This window comes from Mytilus edulis, chromosome 12, assembly GCF_963676685.1.
Source record: "Mytilus edulis chromosome 12, xbMytEdul2.2, whole genome shotgun sequence".
NCBI lineage: Eukaryota > Metazoa > Mollusca > Bivalvia > Mytilida > Mytilidae > Mytilus > Mytilus edulis.
In genome coordinates, this window is record NC_092355.1 from 49,851,042 (window position 1) to 49,868,479 (window position 17,438).

General features: G+C 32.7%; 1 protein-coding gene across 1 annotated transcript; it reads right to left on the minus strand.

The window, feature by feature from the left end:
• Positions 1 to 514: 514 nt before the first annotated feature.
• On the minus strand, positions 515 to 9,610 carry LOC139497180 (uncharacterized). Its single transcript, XM_071285271.1, has 3 exons — positions 9,267 to 9,610; positions 2,967 to 3,125; positions 515 to 1,071 (listed from the first exon to the last, which is right to left on the minus strand). The coding sequence occupies exons 1-3, from the start codon at positions 9,565 to 9,567 to the stop codon at positions 848 to 850; spliced, it is 684 nt and encodes a 227-aa protein (XP_071141372.1). The 5' UTR covers positions 9,568 to 9,610; the 3' UTR covers positions 515 to 847.
• Between the last annotated feature and the right edge of the window lie 7,828 nt (positions 9,611 to 17,438).

Here is a 17,438-nt window from a genome sequence, read left to right on the forward strand (position 1 = left end):
CAAAGCAGGACCAACCCTTTCAATATGTCTTTTAGTCATTTAGTTTGGAATGGGTTATACTTGTGTAAAGTATAGAAAAGTCAAATGGTTTAATACTGTTACAAGATGAAAGAGATTGTAGTATTCTAAAAGATCTTCGGAATCGTTTAGTATCCACATCTTATTCATGCTTCCTCTAAGATAGGTAGTTTCACAATAACTGTGTAGCCCGGCTTTGATTACTGATTACATTGATGTAAATAGTTTAAAAAGAGGTTTCATGGAGCACTTGGAAGACCCAGCAATATACCGTTTTTTTGTAAGGACACTTGTGTAGTTTGGGTATACTCTGCAGTGATGGTAGATCCAGTTCTTCACCTTTGGTAGAAATTCTAAAAGAACATAGAAAACACCTATGATTATCCAGGATTTCCTCTTTAGTAAGTGTCCTAGGGATATTTGTTGAGTTTCCAGTGAATTGTCAATACCTAATTCATTTATCAAGCCGTTTATGTAATATGATTACAAAGTTTACATGTTTTCTAATATGTGTATAACAACTATCAGATAGTGTTATTTGATTTATAAATGTCGTTCTTAACTCCATGATGCCAGTTTCAATTTATACAAGAAACATAGTAGGTGTAATTATACAACCCTCTGATATTATTAATAATATATATGTTGTGGTAGAAGTCGATATACTAAAATCTTATTTTACATGATGTCTTTATCATGTTTTAGTTTCAACAACAGTGAATGATGCAATTAAAAATATTCAATATTTTAAGTGAATTTATGATCAATATTAAAAGGATGCATTATCATCATATAATTTCTTCATTCTTCACAACGCCAATTAACAAAATCACCGATGTTCACATATGTAGCTGCAATTTCTGTCATCACCATTCGAATTCCACTTATTATCCAAATGATGTATCATTCTAAGCTGGTTTGTTGAATTAGATTTTGGTGCATTCGGGGCCCAGTTAAAGTATGTCATATGCGTTCCATCATTGTAAACCCATCCGTTGCCTGTGTTTTTACCCTGAATGCATGTTGCAACACTGTTTAAGTTCTTCTTGGCAGCTGTAAAATACAAAATACTCGTATATGAATATCTAACATCACGATTAGAATTTCAAACATTTGCTGCAACGTTTGGGAATGATACATGTGAATATATTTTAGTCTAAAAAGGAGATTTGTGATTATAAAACTGCATGAAGTGGATAAACATTAAAAAGTATTTTTAAGAATTATAGCAAACTGTTATCTTTCAAGAAATCATATTTACGAGGCCGATTCTGTTCAAAACACTTTGCTAGCAGGTGATAAAACTGAGCTTGGTGAATCAGACTTTAATTTTTCTGTGAGATCTTCGTATCCACTATTTTGCTTTAAAACACCAATACACACACATTTATTGGGCTCTCCCCATTTGATCATCATACTGAACATTTTTTATCATGATCATCATTTTGTGCAGTGCTACGTTCAATCGCAAGAAAAGGAAAACAAAAGAGTAGATTCACAATGAGCAAGTATTTAATTAGTAATAATTATAGTGAACATGTGATGAAAAAGAAAAATTTTGTTCAAGTATTTGACAATTAAAAATTCAACAAGTTCTGACACACAACAGAGATATTGCTGTTATGGGTATAAAGTACTCTTAGTAGGAAGATCAATGCGTCAGACGGTCTTGACTAAATGCATTGAAGACCATGATTTTTGTTAGCATGTGTATCTCAACTATATACATCTTGAATTACATATATATTTTGCTCGAAGGGTGTGGACTATAACTTGCAGGATGAAAGATATTATTGAAATGCACTAAGCAAGGAAACACGGCTCAAACCGGTGAAATATCATATTGTTGTAAGTATCAACAATGTCTTAAACAAACAAGAAATTAACAACTATAGGTCACCGTGCGGTCTTCAACAATGAGCAAATCCCATACCACAAGGTCAGCGATAAAAGACCCCGAAATGACACTGTAAAACAATTCAAATTTTACAATTCAAATGGCATATTTTAGAGCATTAATATTGGTTTTCAAAAATGATTTTAACAGAGTATAATTGTCGGGGCCTTATTTAGGTATGTATGTTAATATACGTTTACAGTTTATATTTTAAGAGATCACAAATTGACAGCAAACACAATGTGTCTAAACTGTCCTGTATTTTCTTCTTCAGAAATTTGTGAAATTTGACCAAGTACGTATACAGAACCTGATTTATGGATTTATTAATCACCTCTTTTCATATATTTCATGAATAGTCTTACGAAGTTAAAATGCTTTTAACGTTAAATCTAGCATGTGATTTCTATTTATTACAAGTATTTGCCTTTTAGTTGGTGATTGATAATATAATTGCTTTCAAATTCGATCATTTAAAAAAAAATTACTGTAGATTCGTAGATTATTCATGTCTGTTGTTAACTGTTTCGTTGACATTATATCTCATCTCTTTTTGCTTATTATTATGTTCAGTTGTAGAAATCCCCGGCTGATAAATTCATCATGTTTTACCAGAAACAATATTACGTAATTAGTAACGAAAACTAAGAAAACTTTCATGTTAATGAGAATAAACCTTTAGAACAGCTTCAATTTGTATCGTTGAACAAAGACCTCAACATGCTAAACGGTCAAATTGCTAAAATTCACCAGGCAGCTTAAAAAGCATAATGTGTTGATTTATAACCTGTACCTGTTTCAAGGTATTTAAAATTATCTCTGGAAAATATCCCACACATTGAATCACTACTAGTTGTAACGTAATATGTTGTTTTATTCATATCAAGTTTCCCCCTTGAAAGTTGTATATATACAGATTCCACATAACTTTTATTTATATTTCTTGTCTGTTTTTTAATAGAAACTTTTTACTCATAGTTAGGCTGACTATATTTTTTAATGGATTTGTTTAGTTGTAATATTTTTTTTCACACCTTTTGATAAATAATACCTGTTACCAGATTGATATAGTTTTGCTTTTCGTCGGAATCAATCCTGATGAGATCTCCCGATGAGCATGTAATCTCTCTAGCCTTGACCTCCGATCCAAATTTGTAACATATATCAAGTTGTCTGTAGTAGTAGAAATCGCATGGACAACGACCACTGCCTAGTGATAAAAACAACATCCAAATAAAATTATCACAGCATAGGCTTGTTCAAAGTTAAACAATAGCTGTTGAAAACAATACTAATTCATACTTTTCTTTGGATATTTATCTCGCTGTTGTTGTAGACTCAGTTTAATTTTCTTATTCGACAACTTGCATAGCTGAATCGGCTGTCCCTAACCCTTTTAGATGTGTGTCTCTTAAGCTACAGCAGTTGGACTCGTTAATAAGTTTAAATAGATCTGGATTTTTTGTTTTACTTTATATGTAAAAGGTGTGTATACACAGTTTAATGATCATGATGATGATGTAAATATAATAAAAAAAACAAAGGATATGGGATATACATTGATTTCGTCTATCTATAATAAAAATGCTGCGTTGTAACATGTGTAACATTATATATAATCATATATATAAAAAAAAAGACTAGTTAAAAAATTAAGTTATGCCCTCCCATAATTGAAAAAATCTGGACACATACACGTTCATGGACACATGGAAATGTGGACCAAGTTACCTCCAATCATCAACAATAGTGCAACTATATTTGTTTGAACAACTAACAATCGGAGGAAAATAGTTTGGGCTATACTAAGCAGTCAGTAATTAAATTATCTATTAAGAAAGTAAAATATTTCAAACATAAAGTCATAATTTTCCATTAAACTGACCAGAAAATAGTAGTGATAAAAACAAGTACTTTAAATATAAGATGGTCTCTTTTATGTGTCCATTTCATCCTGTATATATGGAGTGTATGCAGTACTGATATGCAGTCACTATGCTCGATTATATGTGGAGACGATTAAATTATTTGATATACAAATCAAAATCAATCAGTGTCACTCCTTGAGTGATAAGTGCTTATCATATTCCTAGTTATATATGTTATGTTAATAGGCGGATCGGGGGGGGGGGGGGGGGGGGTTCTGGTCCCGGGCCCCCCTTTCGTGGTAAAAATTTGGTTGATTATATAGGGAATCATTGAAGCATGACTGGAGCGCCCCCCCCCTTAGGTCAGTCAGCGGGCTCCCCTTAGGAAAGGTTCTGGATCCGCCACTGATGGTTAGTTTTACCGTTATAAACTTGGTATAGCAGTTATTAGAAAATGAGACACAAGAAAGTATATCCTGTTTTTGAAAAATATTAGCAATTTTATCTTTCATTATCTTTTCATATAAAAGCAAATTAAAGAATATGTCTTTTCAAGGTTGTTTATCAAATTCTCGTATTAACTGAAAGGATTACAGAACATAATGAAATAAATCTGTATTTGCTTCACTTTGAATTACTTTAGATGTAATATTTTTCCATACACTTAACGTTATTATTGTCGGAAAATCATACAAAGAGTATTAAAGTATTATATATATAAACAAAGTTCTACTTGGTATTGAAAAGATTGAAAGATTCTTCCCGACCTTTTATGTTAAAACATAGATTTACTATTCATTTGACCAACAAAGATATGAAAATGTATTGTAAAATAAACCAGTTAATTCGTAACTATAAATTTTACACGTATCTAAAAAGGTGTTATCAAAAATCGGGAGTTGGCGATAGACAACCATCAACAAACATCACAACAGAAACAGAAGACATTACGAAAGAGATTAAACAAAGATTCACTTAGAAAATAATGAAGAATAACAGACAAGTTAAAATCCATTAGTCTCAGTGCTCCAAGTCTTTGATCCTTTATTGTAGTGTGTTGACGACAGCTTTTGAAAGACAATTTATATCTTTCATGTATCCATTAGTCAGTTGAGTTTTCCATGTACAAGACGGTGTCTCCTCTTTTAGCAAAGATAAGTTAAGTGACTCCTGAAAATAAGTTCTATTCCATCAGATTTGCAACACTACACGATATTCATGTGTGTATGTGTAAAAGGGAATTCATTTAATCCGGAATTATATAGAAACCTAAATTGTTAAGGGGTTGAAATAATATAGAGAAATGGTTTTAAAGATTGGAAAATTAAGTTGTTTAAATTCAAAAAATAAATTCAAGCTTCCACGGAAAGTCTATCATCAAACGGTTGCATCATACGGCAATTTCTAGAGTAGAAGCAAAGTTAGAGTAATAATATTCTAATTTCCTGATAAGTCAAACTTAGTTCTAAACAGAGATCACCTTCAAAATATTACTAACACAAGGTTTCAAGATGACAATGAATATATAGAGATTAATACATGGCCTTTTCCATATCAGCCTGGGTATCATCCCGAGACCCCCATATCAGCCCGAGACGGAGTCGAGGTGCTGATATGGGTCGAGGGATGATACCCATGCTGATATGGAAAAGGCCATGTATTAATCGCTTTATCATATACTTCCGACAATAGTTTTATGTAAGGCAAATAAACTAATGTAATAACTAAAACAGTCAAACATTTTATAAAGAAAATTAAAATTATGAATCAAATATACTATAGTTGTCCAACAACAGCATTATACTCCTTATATATTTATGGTAACATTTCCTATAGAGGCATTTTGAAACATTGAAAATTTGGAAGAGTTTTACGATCATTACTACTCCATGTTTGTTGTACTATAAAATGATTCATAATTGTCAATGGAATTTGTTAGCAAGTATTAAACTATCCCCACAAAAGTTCCCGTAAATTTTGACGTCGTCATAAAAAACATCTGACGTCACAATGGAAAAGTAAACAACCGATACCGGAAACACCGGAAGTAACTTGCACGAGAGGCACTGATATGGGTTTTTTGCACGAGAGGCACTTGATATGGGTTATCAGCCCGGGTGGGAAGATATGGCTTGTGCACTTCCGCCCATTACACATATGCAAAAGCTATCATATCAATGCTAAGTATATGATAAATTGCGATAAATAATACCAATTTTCCCATTGATAGTGATAACTGTAAATGTATTGTTTTGTAAACAACCGGAGTGAAATGTACATCATATTCTGAACGTTAATTGAATAGTTCACGTTATTTGCAGTAAAGCAAATGGCGATGAAGGTTATTAAACGTATGATTTGATGTTTTCTATTTTACAATGAACGAGGAATCCAAGCTTGAAGAACTAACACAAGTAAATGTACAGAAAACACCAGACAAATGCAATTTTACAGATATAACAAAACTTTGAAAAATTTGTTGTTATGTTTTTAAACCATTTTTGTTTGTTGATCGAGGATAGGGAGACCCCCACCAAATATACTGACAATCTTTCATGAAAACAAGATCGGGCTACAAAACATGGAATTTGTTAAAGCCAGTATCAAAATGTGATGGACAAGGGTAATAAAATGTGGATACTTATCAAATACTTTGTAAGCAACCAAAATGTCATGTAATTTAGTGGAAAGTAAATGATTTGTTTAAAAATATTGTTCTTGACAAAGATGTATTAATATTTGTTAAGATGTTTTAATATATTTTATAGAATAAGAGATTCGACTTTAATTCATTCTCTTTCTAAGCAAAGCTGTCTTTTTATTCTTGTTACTATGTGTAATTTCTGATTTGTTTTTGCACTCTATCAATTATTTCCTCATATTTTTTTATCTTTATTAAACTTTGTCCCGCTGAATTCTTCGCCCAGATTTCTGTGTTTATATAATTGTTAACTATATCCTCTTTCTCTGGTGTTTAGATCCATTCAATTTTTTAAAAATCATTTTCTCACTGCCATTTCTTTTTTAAACATTATATCTAATGCATTTGGGATTGTTTTTTTTTCACACTACTTGGATGACAATATATTGCATCTGAAAACTACTTTTCCTGGCTCTAGCTGAGTTAAACTGTTGTATAACGGTAAATTTCAATTGGATACGTGGCAAATTGTTTTAAATTTCATAATCGATATTAGTATAATAGATTCTTAAACAATCATCAATGAATCTTTAAAAGAACATATGTGTACAAATACGCCAATTATTCCTCCCGTTCACATGTGTATGCATAGTTTAATAAATTGTGTCTTTATCAAATGAAATAAAAAAAAATCAGTACCTATTTTACAGATTTTAATCAGAATGAGGCTTTTTTGTTCATAATCTACATGATCTATAAAAGAGGGACGAAAGATAACAAAGGGACAGTCAAACTCATAAATCTAAAACAAACTGACAACGCCATGGCTAAAAATGAAGAAGACACACAGAAAAACAATAGTACACATGACACAACGTAGAAAACTAAAGAATAAACAACACGAACCCCACCAAAAACTAGGGATGATCTCAGGTGCTCCGGAAGGGTAAGCAGATCCTGCTCCACATGTGGCACCCGTCGTGTTGCTTATGTGATTACAAATCCGGTAAATAGTCTAATTTGGTAGGTCACATTCCTTTACATGCTTTTATGCAATCATTGCATGAATAAATTGACATAATTTGACTGTGTCAAAAAAAATACTATGATACAAAGTAGTACATGTAGTGTGGTATTATCATGAAACGAAATGTAAATATCTACGTGTCTTTATGAAATTTGTTGCATATTTTATGAAACTTTGTGAGCCATTTGGGCATATCCTTTCCTGCAATACCCACAAATGTTTTAGTTTCATGATGTACTTAGGTGAGGTTAGGTGAACATTAATAAATCAAGAATTTAAAATTCATACTATCAGCCGGTAGAGCATTCGTTAAGGATAAAAATTAAGCTACAATTATTGATAGGTCATGGACCTCCTTTTCGAGATATTTGAGATTTAAAAACGGTGGGAAAAGGCGGACACGGACTTTTACCTTATATTTTCATTGGTATTAACAAAAGAAAGAAAATCAAGAATCTTCTAAAATTTTGGTAAATGACCTTTCATGAGCTATAAAGATAACAAAACCTTTATATAGACTTATTAAGAAGGGATATAGTTACGATACTGTTGTCAGATCATTAAAGATTGCATATTTTGGCGTTAATATTGATTCACTTATAGGGTCTTTGCACCAGAACTAAACACATTTATTAGCAATAAACCAGTTGTTGGCATGACACGGGTTATGTTCTTTTCATATATGTTATGATGGTACACATGATACTAAACCCCTCACGGGGAGGATTGTGCCTGATATTCATATGATGAAGACATAATTTTTCAATCAGTTTAATTGAAGTCCGGAGCTGGCATGTCAGTTAACTGCTAGTAGTCTGATGTTATTTATGTATTATTGTCATTTTGTTTATTTTCTTTGGTTACATCTTCTGACATCAGACTCGGACTTCTCTTGAACCGAATTTTAATGTGCGTATTGTTATGCGTTTACTTTTCTGCATTGACTAGAGGTATAGGGGGACGGTTGAGATATCACAAACATGTTTAACCCCGCCGCATTTTTGTGCCTGTCCCAAGTCAGGAGCCTCTGGCCTTTGTTAGTCTTGTATTATTTTAACTTTTAGTTTCTTGTGTACAATTTGGAGTTTAGTATGGTGTTCATTATCACTGAACTAGTATATATTTGTTTAGGGGCCAGCTGAAAGACGCCTCCGGGTGCGAGACTTTCTCGTTGCATTGAAGACCTGTTGGTGACCTTCTGCTGTTGTCTGCTCTATGGTCGGGTTGTTGTCTCTTTGGCACATTCCCCATTTCCATTCTCAATTTTATTATATGAAAAAATAAATGGGTGTTATTGGGCAAAATATTTTACCTTGTATTGAATGGAAAAACACCAAGGAGTCCGAATATTTGACATGATTTCAAAAACCTCACCTAAGTACTAAGGTTCTGTATTGGTGTCCAGATCAATAAAGCATGTAAACCTTTTACGTCTATTACTTTACGCATTGCTTTTAAAACTCATCTTTTTAATCTTAGATTTTTCCATATAGGAGTTATCACCCAATATATTGGTTTGCATGATTTGATCCTCAGAACCGTAAACGCCCGTGTACAGATCGCCTCATAATGATTATTCCTCTATGACATCACTTTCTCGTCAAATACATGTTAAGAAGTATATCTGCTTTAAATGCAAATCCTTCCATTAGGAATTGGAAAAGGTTACAAATTACATAAATATCATTCAGAGTTATACAATTTAATTCACCAGATTTGATTATGGTGGAATTTCTTAACTAAGCGCTGACTACGAGTACTAACATTTATATATATTTTTTTATATATACTCAAGATAATACATAAAACACTTACGATCTCGCGTGATGTAAATCTTCCATCCTGGTGCTGTCTTGGAAGGAGAGGTAAACAAGAATGGATCAGGGTGTAATATGCAGTCCCATGTAACAGCATTGAAGAAAAAAGAAACACAGCTAGCATTGAATAAACACATCATTGCACATTCGCCAACTGAAGTTGAAAATAGTGTTTCAGCAGCGTTAACATCTTCATACATTTCATTAAAATCATGTCTGATATGGGCTGTTATTTCATTTATTCCGATGACCAGTGTCAGTGACGTTATGGAAATAACAATTACCAAATAAAACAGCATATTTTCACAGTTCGTCTGTAAACTTTAGTTATATACAAATCTGATCTTGTTTTAAATATTTTTACCAATGATTTAAACACTGTTAAAGGTGTACTAGTTTTAATTACAAAACTGTTTACATATCAATGTAACGCTTAATGTAAAAAGCAACGCATCTCCTTTATGATGATTACATTCTTCTCTAAGGGATAATTTTATTCAGAACTTACCTACAAAACAAGTGCTTCAGTTGGCCATGTGATCCCCTCAGCGAACATGATATATGTACATGAACATAATGCATCAAGTGTTTCTGGTTGATACCAAACAAATGAGGGAAACAGCAAATAAATCGTGTACTTTAATAACGTGATTATAAATAGATATATATATTGAACTTTACATGTCATATTTGAGTAATGTAAACAAGTAAACAACAAAAGCTCATAAAATAACTAAAATAAACAATATGGTATTGATTTGTCGTGTTTCCATATTGCAAAGTTGAAGACCTCATATCAATTAGTAGATTATTGTTAAATGATGCCATAGTTGTTTATCGATGCCAAAATTAGTAAATGTTTTCTAAATAAACCAACAACATAAAAAAAGTAAAAGATTTGTTAGAAAACAAAATCAAATTGAGACTAGACCAAGGTCAGAGTATGTTACTCCACATTGAACAACCATCATCCAAATCTAGACTTAGTCAAAATAGAAAAAAAAGGACACCAACCGATTTATTTATCAGAATACTACTCTATAGTATAAACTTAAAACCAAAAACTTATAGATCTATTTTGTTAATCATGGACACATATTGTATCGATCAAACAAATATTGCTGATGACGGTTAAACCAGTGAAGTGATTGTCGTTCTTCTGTTATTAAGGACATGTGCATTTATAATCTTATAATCACTTGAGGCATTTTTCTGAATATGTGTCTGCATGTGTTATAATAACATATTGTCCTCTACTGGTTTGGTATAATTGATACAATAAAACTATGAGTAGATTACTAATAAGTTATCATATTCGTCTTAACAATACTTGACCACAGGAATTTAAGGACTAAATCATACTCGACTAAAATCTGAACCATACTCCACCAAAGTCTGAACCATACACGACCAAAGTATGAACATTACTGGATCAATTAATCTCTACTTGATCAGCCTTAAATGTATAAGTATAATTAACAGTAAATCACTTACTTTTACATTGATTTTTTTTATCTGACAAATCACTTTCTAATATAGTTACATGTACTTACTTCTTGCTCAAATCTCGAGTATGGTTCCGACTTGTTCGAGTATGGTTAAGACTTCTTAGTTACGGCTCAAAGGTTGATGGAGTTAGACTCAATATTGGGTCGAGTAAGATTCAGACTTTGGCCGAGTATGACAGTTAAATGGTTAGGAACCTGGCCCTCGGTCATAAACTCATTCCTCGGAGTTCAACAGTTGTGCGCGAAACACCAATTCGATTAGTTCAGACTGTTTAGTATCGTTCAAACTAGTAAAATTGAGACCAATTCAAAATGATCAAAAAGAAATCACTACAGTCGAGTACAAATACTGCTCATTTAAAAACATATTACTGGTATGTAGTGAATAAACACAAAATTCTCGCTTTCAAGCTCAATTAAAAACCGTTAACTTGTCTTAGTTAGGATATCACACATTGTCACATGTTTCAGTAAATTTTAAAATATATTACGTTTTATCTCAATAAAGTTTTACGTGACACCATCATAATGATAAATAAACTTGTATCACCATTTAAGGGGAGTTGATACAGTTTAATGATTTCGTTTCATGTTGTTTTGCGAGATGCTATTTTTAAACAATAAGCAAATAAAGAAGTTTTAAATCTTACGGGCTCAAAATGTGAGCTATTCCTACATATTCCAATTGTTGTATTAGCGATAAATTTTACATTACAACTGATATGGATATGCATCAGGGAAAGGTTAAATCATTACTTTATTTGGCTTTTTAAAACTTTTTTGATTCGAGCGTCTTTAAAGAGTCCTTTTTAGACGAAACGCGTCTTGCGTATTTAATTGTGAATTCTGGTTTCTATGATGAGTTTCTTCACAGCCAATGCCACTCCTGGTTGATGTTTCTCCCCGATGGTATCACCAGCCTAGTTGTCATCATTTCTGTGTTGACATGAGTTATCATTTATATGGTTATCATCATAAATGAAATGTTTATAAAAAATTTCGAAATACTATGGATTTTCTGCCCCAGGAATAGATGACCTTAGCGGTAATTGACAACATCTCTGGGAATTTTGTAAGGTCTTTAACGTCTTCAACTCCGTATTTTATTTGGTTTTTTAACCTGTTTGATTCGATAAGTCGTTTGCCGACGTTTCGGCTTATAAAAGTTTAATCCTGGTATCTATGTGAGTCTATCCGAGTAGCATTATCACATTTAGGTAAATTAAAAGGTAAATATATATGTATACATTACAGAAAACTATTTAATGCTTCGTATAGTGTCATACCAACACGTGCACAAAGTGTCAGTTGTTAATTTGAAAAGAATTACAGCAAAATATCCTGTAGATGACCGTGCTTATTTGAATAATTTGAAACAATACTCAAGAAATTCAGTTTGTTGCTACATATTACGCTGGAACATCACCTGGTCACATCGTTGAAACTTTCAAAATTATATATTAAAATTAACATTTGGTTAGTTGTGATGAACATTTAATTCTACTGCAATCAACAATAAAGAATAGCATTTTTAGAAGTATTTATGAATAGAAATTAGATGCGAGAAGAATGCCGAGTGTCAAATCGAATTGTAAAGCTGAATTGAAGATCACGGTTTTACGCTTAAATTGGCTTCTGGGAACATAAAACATACAGTTTTTATTACACTTTTTTTTTATAAAGATGTAATTAATTATCCATATATAAGTTAAATGAATCGTTCATAGTTTTACCTTGCAAGGAAATCAATATTTTAAGATTGTATAAATCACTCATCAAATTTCATTTTCGTGTTGTTGATATAATATTACAGTTGCAATAAATATCACTAAAACACAGGAGCTGGATTTGTTTCACGAAAACTAAGAGAAATCAAATATATCTAAGTAGAAGGCATTATTATTTATTCATCGACACAGTCAGTGGTAACTTTAGTTCGTAGCCATTGATGGTTTAAACTGGAGTTGGTTGTTAGAATATTTGTATGGCTAAATTAGAAACAAACATAAGTACTTGTATCTTAATTTTTAATACCCAAAACAATTGAAACAATAACACATACATTTTTCTTCATGACAATTATAGTAATATAATGAATAAAGATATTTCGTGTATTACACTTAATAAAGTTTGATATTTCGATACTTTGAAAACCTAGGAATCAAACATGGTGGTTTAGATGAGAAAGCTAACTTAATAATGATTTATTGCAAACAATAAAACTAACAAAAGATGTTAATCATTGCAAATAACATTATTCCTACAAATCGAAAAGGGAATTTGATAGTTTTGATTTATTTTGTTGTGTATTGTATACTGTTGTTGGTCTTTTGATCGAATTGTTCTTTTTTGCCATGAAATAGTCAGTTTGTCATCAGCTTAATATGTAATTGAATGTATAATTTTTATCTTCTGACTCTCTTTTTTCAAATAGAAAATGTGATTGTTAATGCATATCAATTTTTAAGAAAGATGAGGAAGAGAACGAGGATGAAGGGAAGGTCGAGGAGGAGGAGAAGGAGGATGAAGTATTCTTACATCTACATTTATTTTTGAATAAACAATGCTAGGAACAACATGAACAATTTCATATCAAATTTTGTATGACCAAGTGAAAAATAAATGATTCCCGAACATCAAATTGATAGATAAAAAAAAAGAAAAAAGATGCTTGTACTAAAAGGGTAAAATTAAGATAATATTCGTGGCCAAAAAAATATCCAATTTTTTTCGACGATTTATTTGTAATGTTTGTGATGGGTACAGGCAAAACAAACTTTTGTCCTTGAATGACAAATTATAAAATACATACATAACAATGTTGCCAAATTAAAAAAATCAAATACAAAGTAATTTGAATTACACATTTTGTTGGCAATTTTTATTAAAGAAACACTCTCTTGTTTTAAAAAAATAGGTTTTCTCTAAGTTCTTTAAATTTAATGAGTGTTTGATAGTCTTATTAAAATAAAAACACATTTTAATTCATACAGAAGCTTGATTCTGACGGGACGGTATGTATATTTAGTAACGCTTCTTCCACTTCTTTATATCTTTCATCTGCTCAAATTTATTCGTTCATAGTGTGTTAATTTACGTTTTTTGATTGAGTTAAGCCTTCCAATTGATATTTTATCGTGTGGTTTTCTATGTTGTGATGTTATGCTATTGTTTCAGAAAAAGGGAGAAGGTTTGGTACCATTAAAACGTTTAATCCCGCTGCAAATGATTGCACCTATCCTAAGTCAGGAATCTGATGTACTGTAGTTGTCGTTTGTTTATGTAATTTATACGTGTTTTTCATTTCTCGTTTTTTATATAGATTAGACCGTTGGTTTTACCGTTTGAATGGTTTTACACTAGTAATTTTGGGACCCTTTATAGCTTTTTGTTCGGTGTGAGCCAAGGCTCCGTGTTGAAGGCCATACATTGACCTATAATGGTTTACTTTTATATATTGTTATTTGGATGGAGAGATGTCTCATTGGCACTCACACCACATCTTCCTATATTTATTAGAAGGGGAAAACTTAGCATTTTACTATTAGGACACCATTTTCCATTTCTTTGAGCATGAAAAGTGTTATAAAGTGTTTATAATCGTGTTTGTGGTGCAACCTTAAGGCAATCATCGATATTCACATAGGTAACTGCACGTCTTTGTATCAGAGGTAATAGACCAATTGTAATTACTATTTCTGATCATACGCAGGCGTTTTGCTGAAGACTTTTTAGGCTGACCTGTGCCCCATCTGAAATAAGTCATCGGAGTACCATCACTATATGTCCAACCATCTCCTGTATTAATGCCTTGTATACAAATTGAATTATCGTAAACAAGTCCTATGTCATCTGAAATAAAATTGTTGATTAAAAAAAAATCTGGTACAAATACTTAATTAGGTCTCTTTTAAAAACTTTACCGTCGAAATTGGTTCAATATTCAAATTTGTATTACTCGAACATACCCTAGTGATGTGAACCAAGGTATTTTTCAAACCTAATTGAAACACAGTTGAAATATATATTGAGACAAAGTTTAAAAACTATCCACAATATATGATCCGATTTGATAAAAAAGAAAAAAAAATGTATAACTGTCATATACATTGACCTATAATGGTTTACTTTTATAAATTTTTATTTGGATGGAGAGTTGTCTCATTGGCACTCACACCACATCTTTCTATATCTATATATTAATTAGAACTATATTTGGTTTATTTTTACATGCATATAAAAGATATAGTATTTCTAGACGGAAACCTCTACTCGCGTAGATCATAAGAATTCTTCTTGCACTATACCGAATTCTGAATTGTAACATTGTATAACAAGTATAGAAAGAATCATGAATTTCTGCCTACTAGACCTTAATTTCCCTCATTTCAATACAGAATTGAATATAATCGGATCACTTTAAATAATTAAAAAAACAATAATGTTAAATTTTCATGTTGCAACATTCTAACAACATTTGCGATTTTCAAAGACACTCGTGTCATATCATATATAGTTTCCCTGATATCATTATGGAATAGTTATTTTATGCGTTTTCAAAATGTTGACTAAATGTTGATTTGTATGATGGGTGACAATGCATAACAGGAGTCACGTACTCTGTAGACGCACCTGATGTCGCACCTTCTATGATTCGTATGACGGGTGATAATGCACATCAGTAGTCACGTACTCTGTAGACGTACCTGATGTCGCAACTTCAATCATTCGTATGACGGATGACAATGCAGATCAGGAGTCACGTACTCTGTAGACGCACCTGATGTTGCACCTTCTATGATTCGTATGACGGGTGACAATGCACATCAGGAGTCACGTACTCTGTATACGTACCTGATGTCGCACCTTCAATGATTCGTCTGACGTGTGACAATGCACATCAGGAGTCACGTACTCTGTAGACGTACCTGATGTCGCACCTTCAATCATTCGTATGACGGATGACAATGTACATCAGGAGTCACTTACTCTGTAGACGCACCTGATGTCGCACCTTCTATGATTCGTATGACGGGTGACAATGCACATCAGGAGTCACGTACTCTGTAGACGTACCTGATGTCGCATCTTCTATGATTCATACGACGGGTGACAATGCATATCAGGAGTCACGTACTCTGTAGACGCACCTGATGTCGCACCTTCTATGATTCGTATGACGGGTGACAATGCCCATCAGGAGTCACGTACATTGAAGACGCACATGGAGTCGCACATTCTATGATTCGTATGACGGGTGACAATGCAGATCAGGAGTCACGTACTCTGTAGACACACCTGATGTCGCACCTTCTATGATTCGTATGACGGGTGACAATGCACACCAGGAGTCACGTACTCTGTAGACGCAGCTGATGTCGAACCTTCAACGATTCGTATGACGGGTGACAATGCACATCAGGAGTCACGTACTTTGTTGACGCACCTGAAGTCGCACCTTCTATGATTCGTATGACGGGTAACAATGCACATCAGGAGTCACGTACTCTGTAGACGTACCTGATGTTGCACCTTCTATGATTCGTATGACGGGTGACAATGCATATCAGGAGACACGTACTCTGTAGAAGCACCTGATGTCGCACATTCTATGATTCGTATGACGGATGACAATGCACATCAGGAGTCACGTACTCTGTAGACGCACATGATGTCGCACCTTTTATGATTCGTATGACGGGTGACAATGCATATCAGGAGACACGTTCTCTGTAGACGCACATGATGTCGCACCTTCTATGATTCATGCATTTCCTTCAGTGTTTGCTAGTTACACATTGTCTTTTCTAATTGGTTTCCAATGTACGAGCTTTGAACACCGGTATAATACTGTCGTCTTAATTCATACATGACCATTCGTATTTCTTATCAGAATAGCACAAACATTTCCGCTTATGATATCAACAAATACAACTTAATACCGGATGGTTATTCGTCATGAGTAAAACGACGATTTCATTAGGTGCCCCTAGGAGCAGTATCTGTCTACCCTTCCTGGAGAACCTGAGATCACCATCAGTTTTTGATGATGTTAGTGCTTCTCATTTCTCAGTTTCAAGTGTTATGTTTTGTATACTGTTGTTTGTATTTTAGTAGTTTTCCGTGTTTTTTGACATGTATATTTCAAGTTTTGAGTTTGATGTATGCATTTGAGCATGACATCGTTGGTGTTTGCATTTTTTTTCTGAGTAGTGTTTTAATGAATCTTCTTGTCGTCCTGTTTCTTGTGTCATAGTTATGCCTTTTCACCAACTTAGATTTTTTATTGTCATCTTTTTTTTTATTTCATTCGCTTTATGACCTAAAATATAAGATGCTAAACCCTATTCCGTCAAATTGATATACTGCATTGTTTTATCTTCACCAGTATAAATCAATAAATGAACAGACCATTATATTATTAAGAAGTGACTTCGGATTTCATTTATGATAAACTATATTAATTGACTACGAAGTTTATTTCAAAATTTCAATTTCACTGAAAAAAATCCATTAGTATATATAAATCCTGTACATATAAATTCTGATAAAGAGATTCATTTTTTTCTGTAGATATTTCTAAACTCCAAGGATATTAAAACTACTTACAATGTGATGGGATTAGATATTCAATGAGCAAATCTGATTTATGCAAATATCTA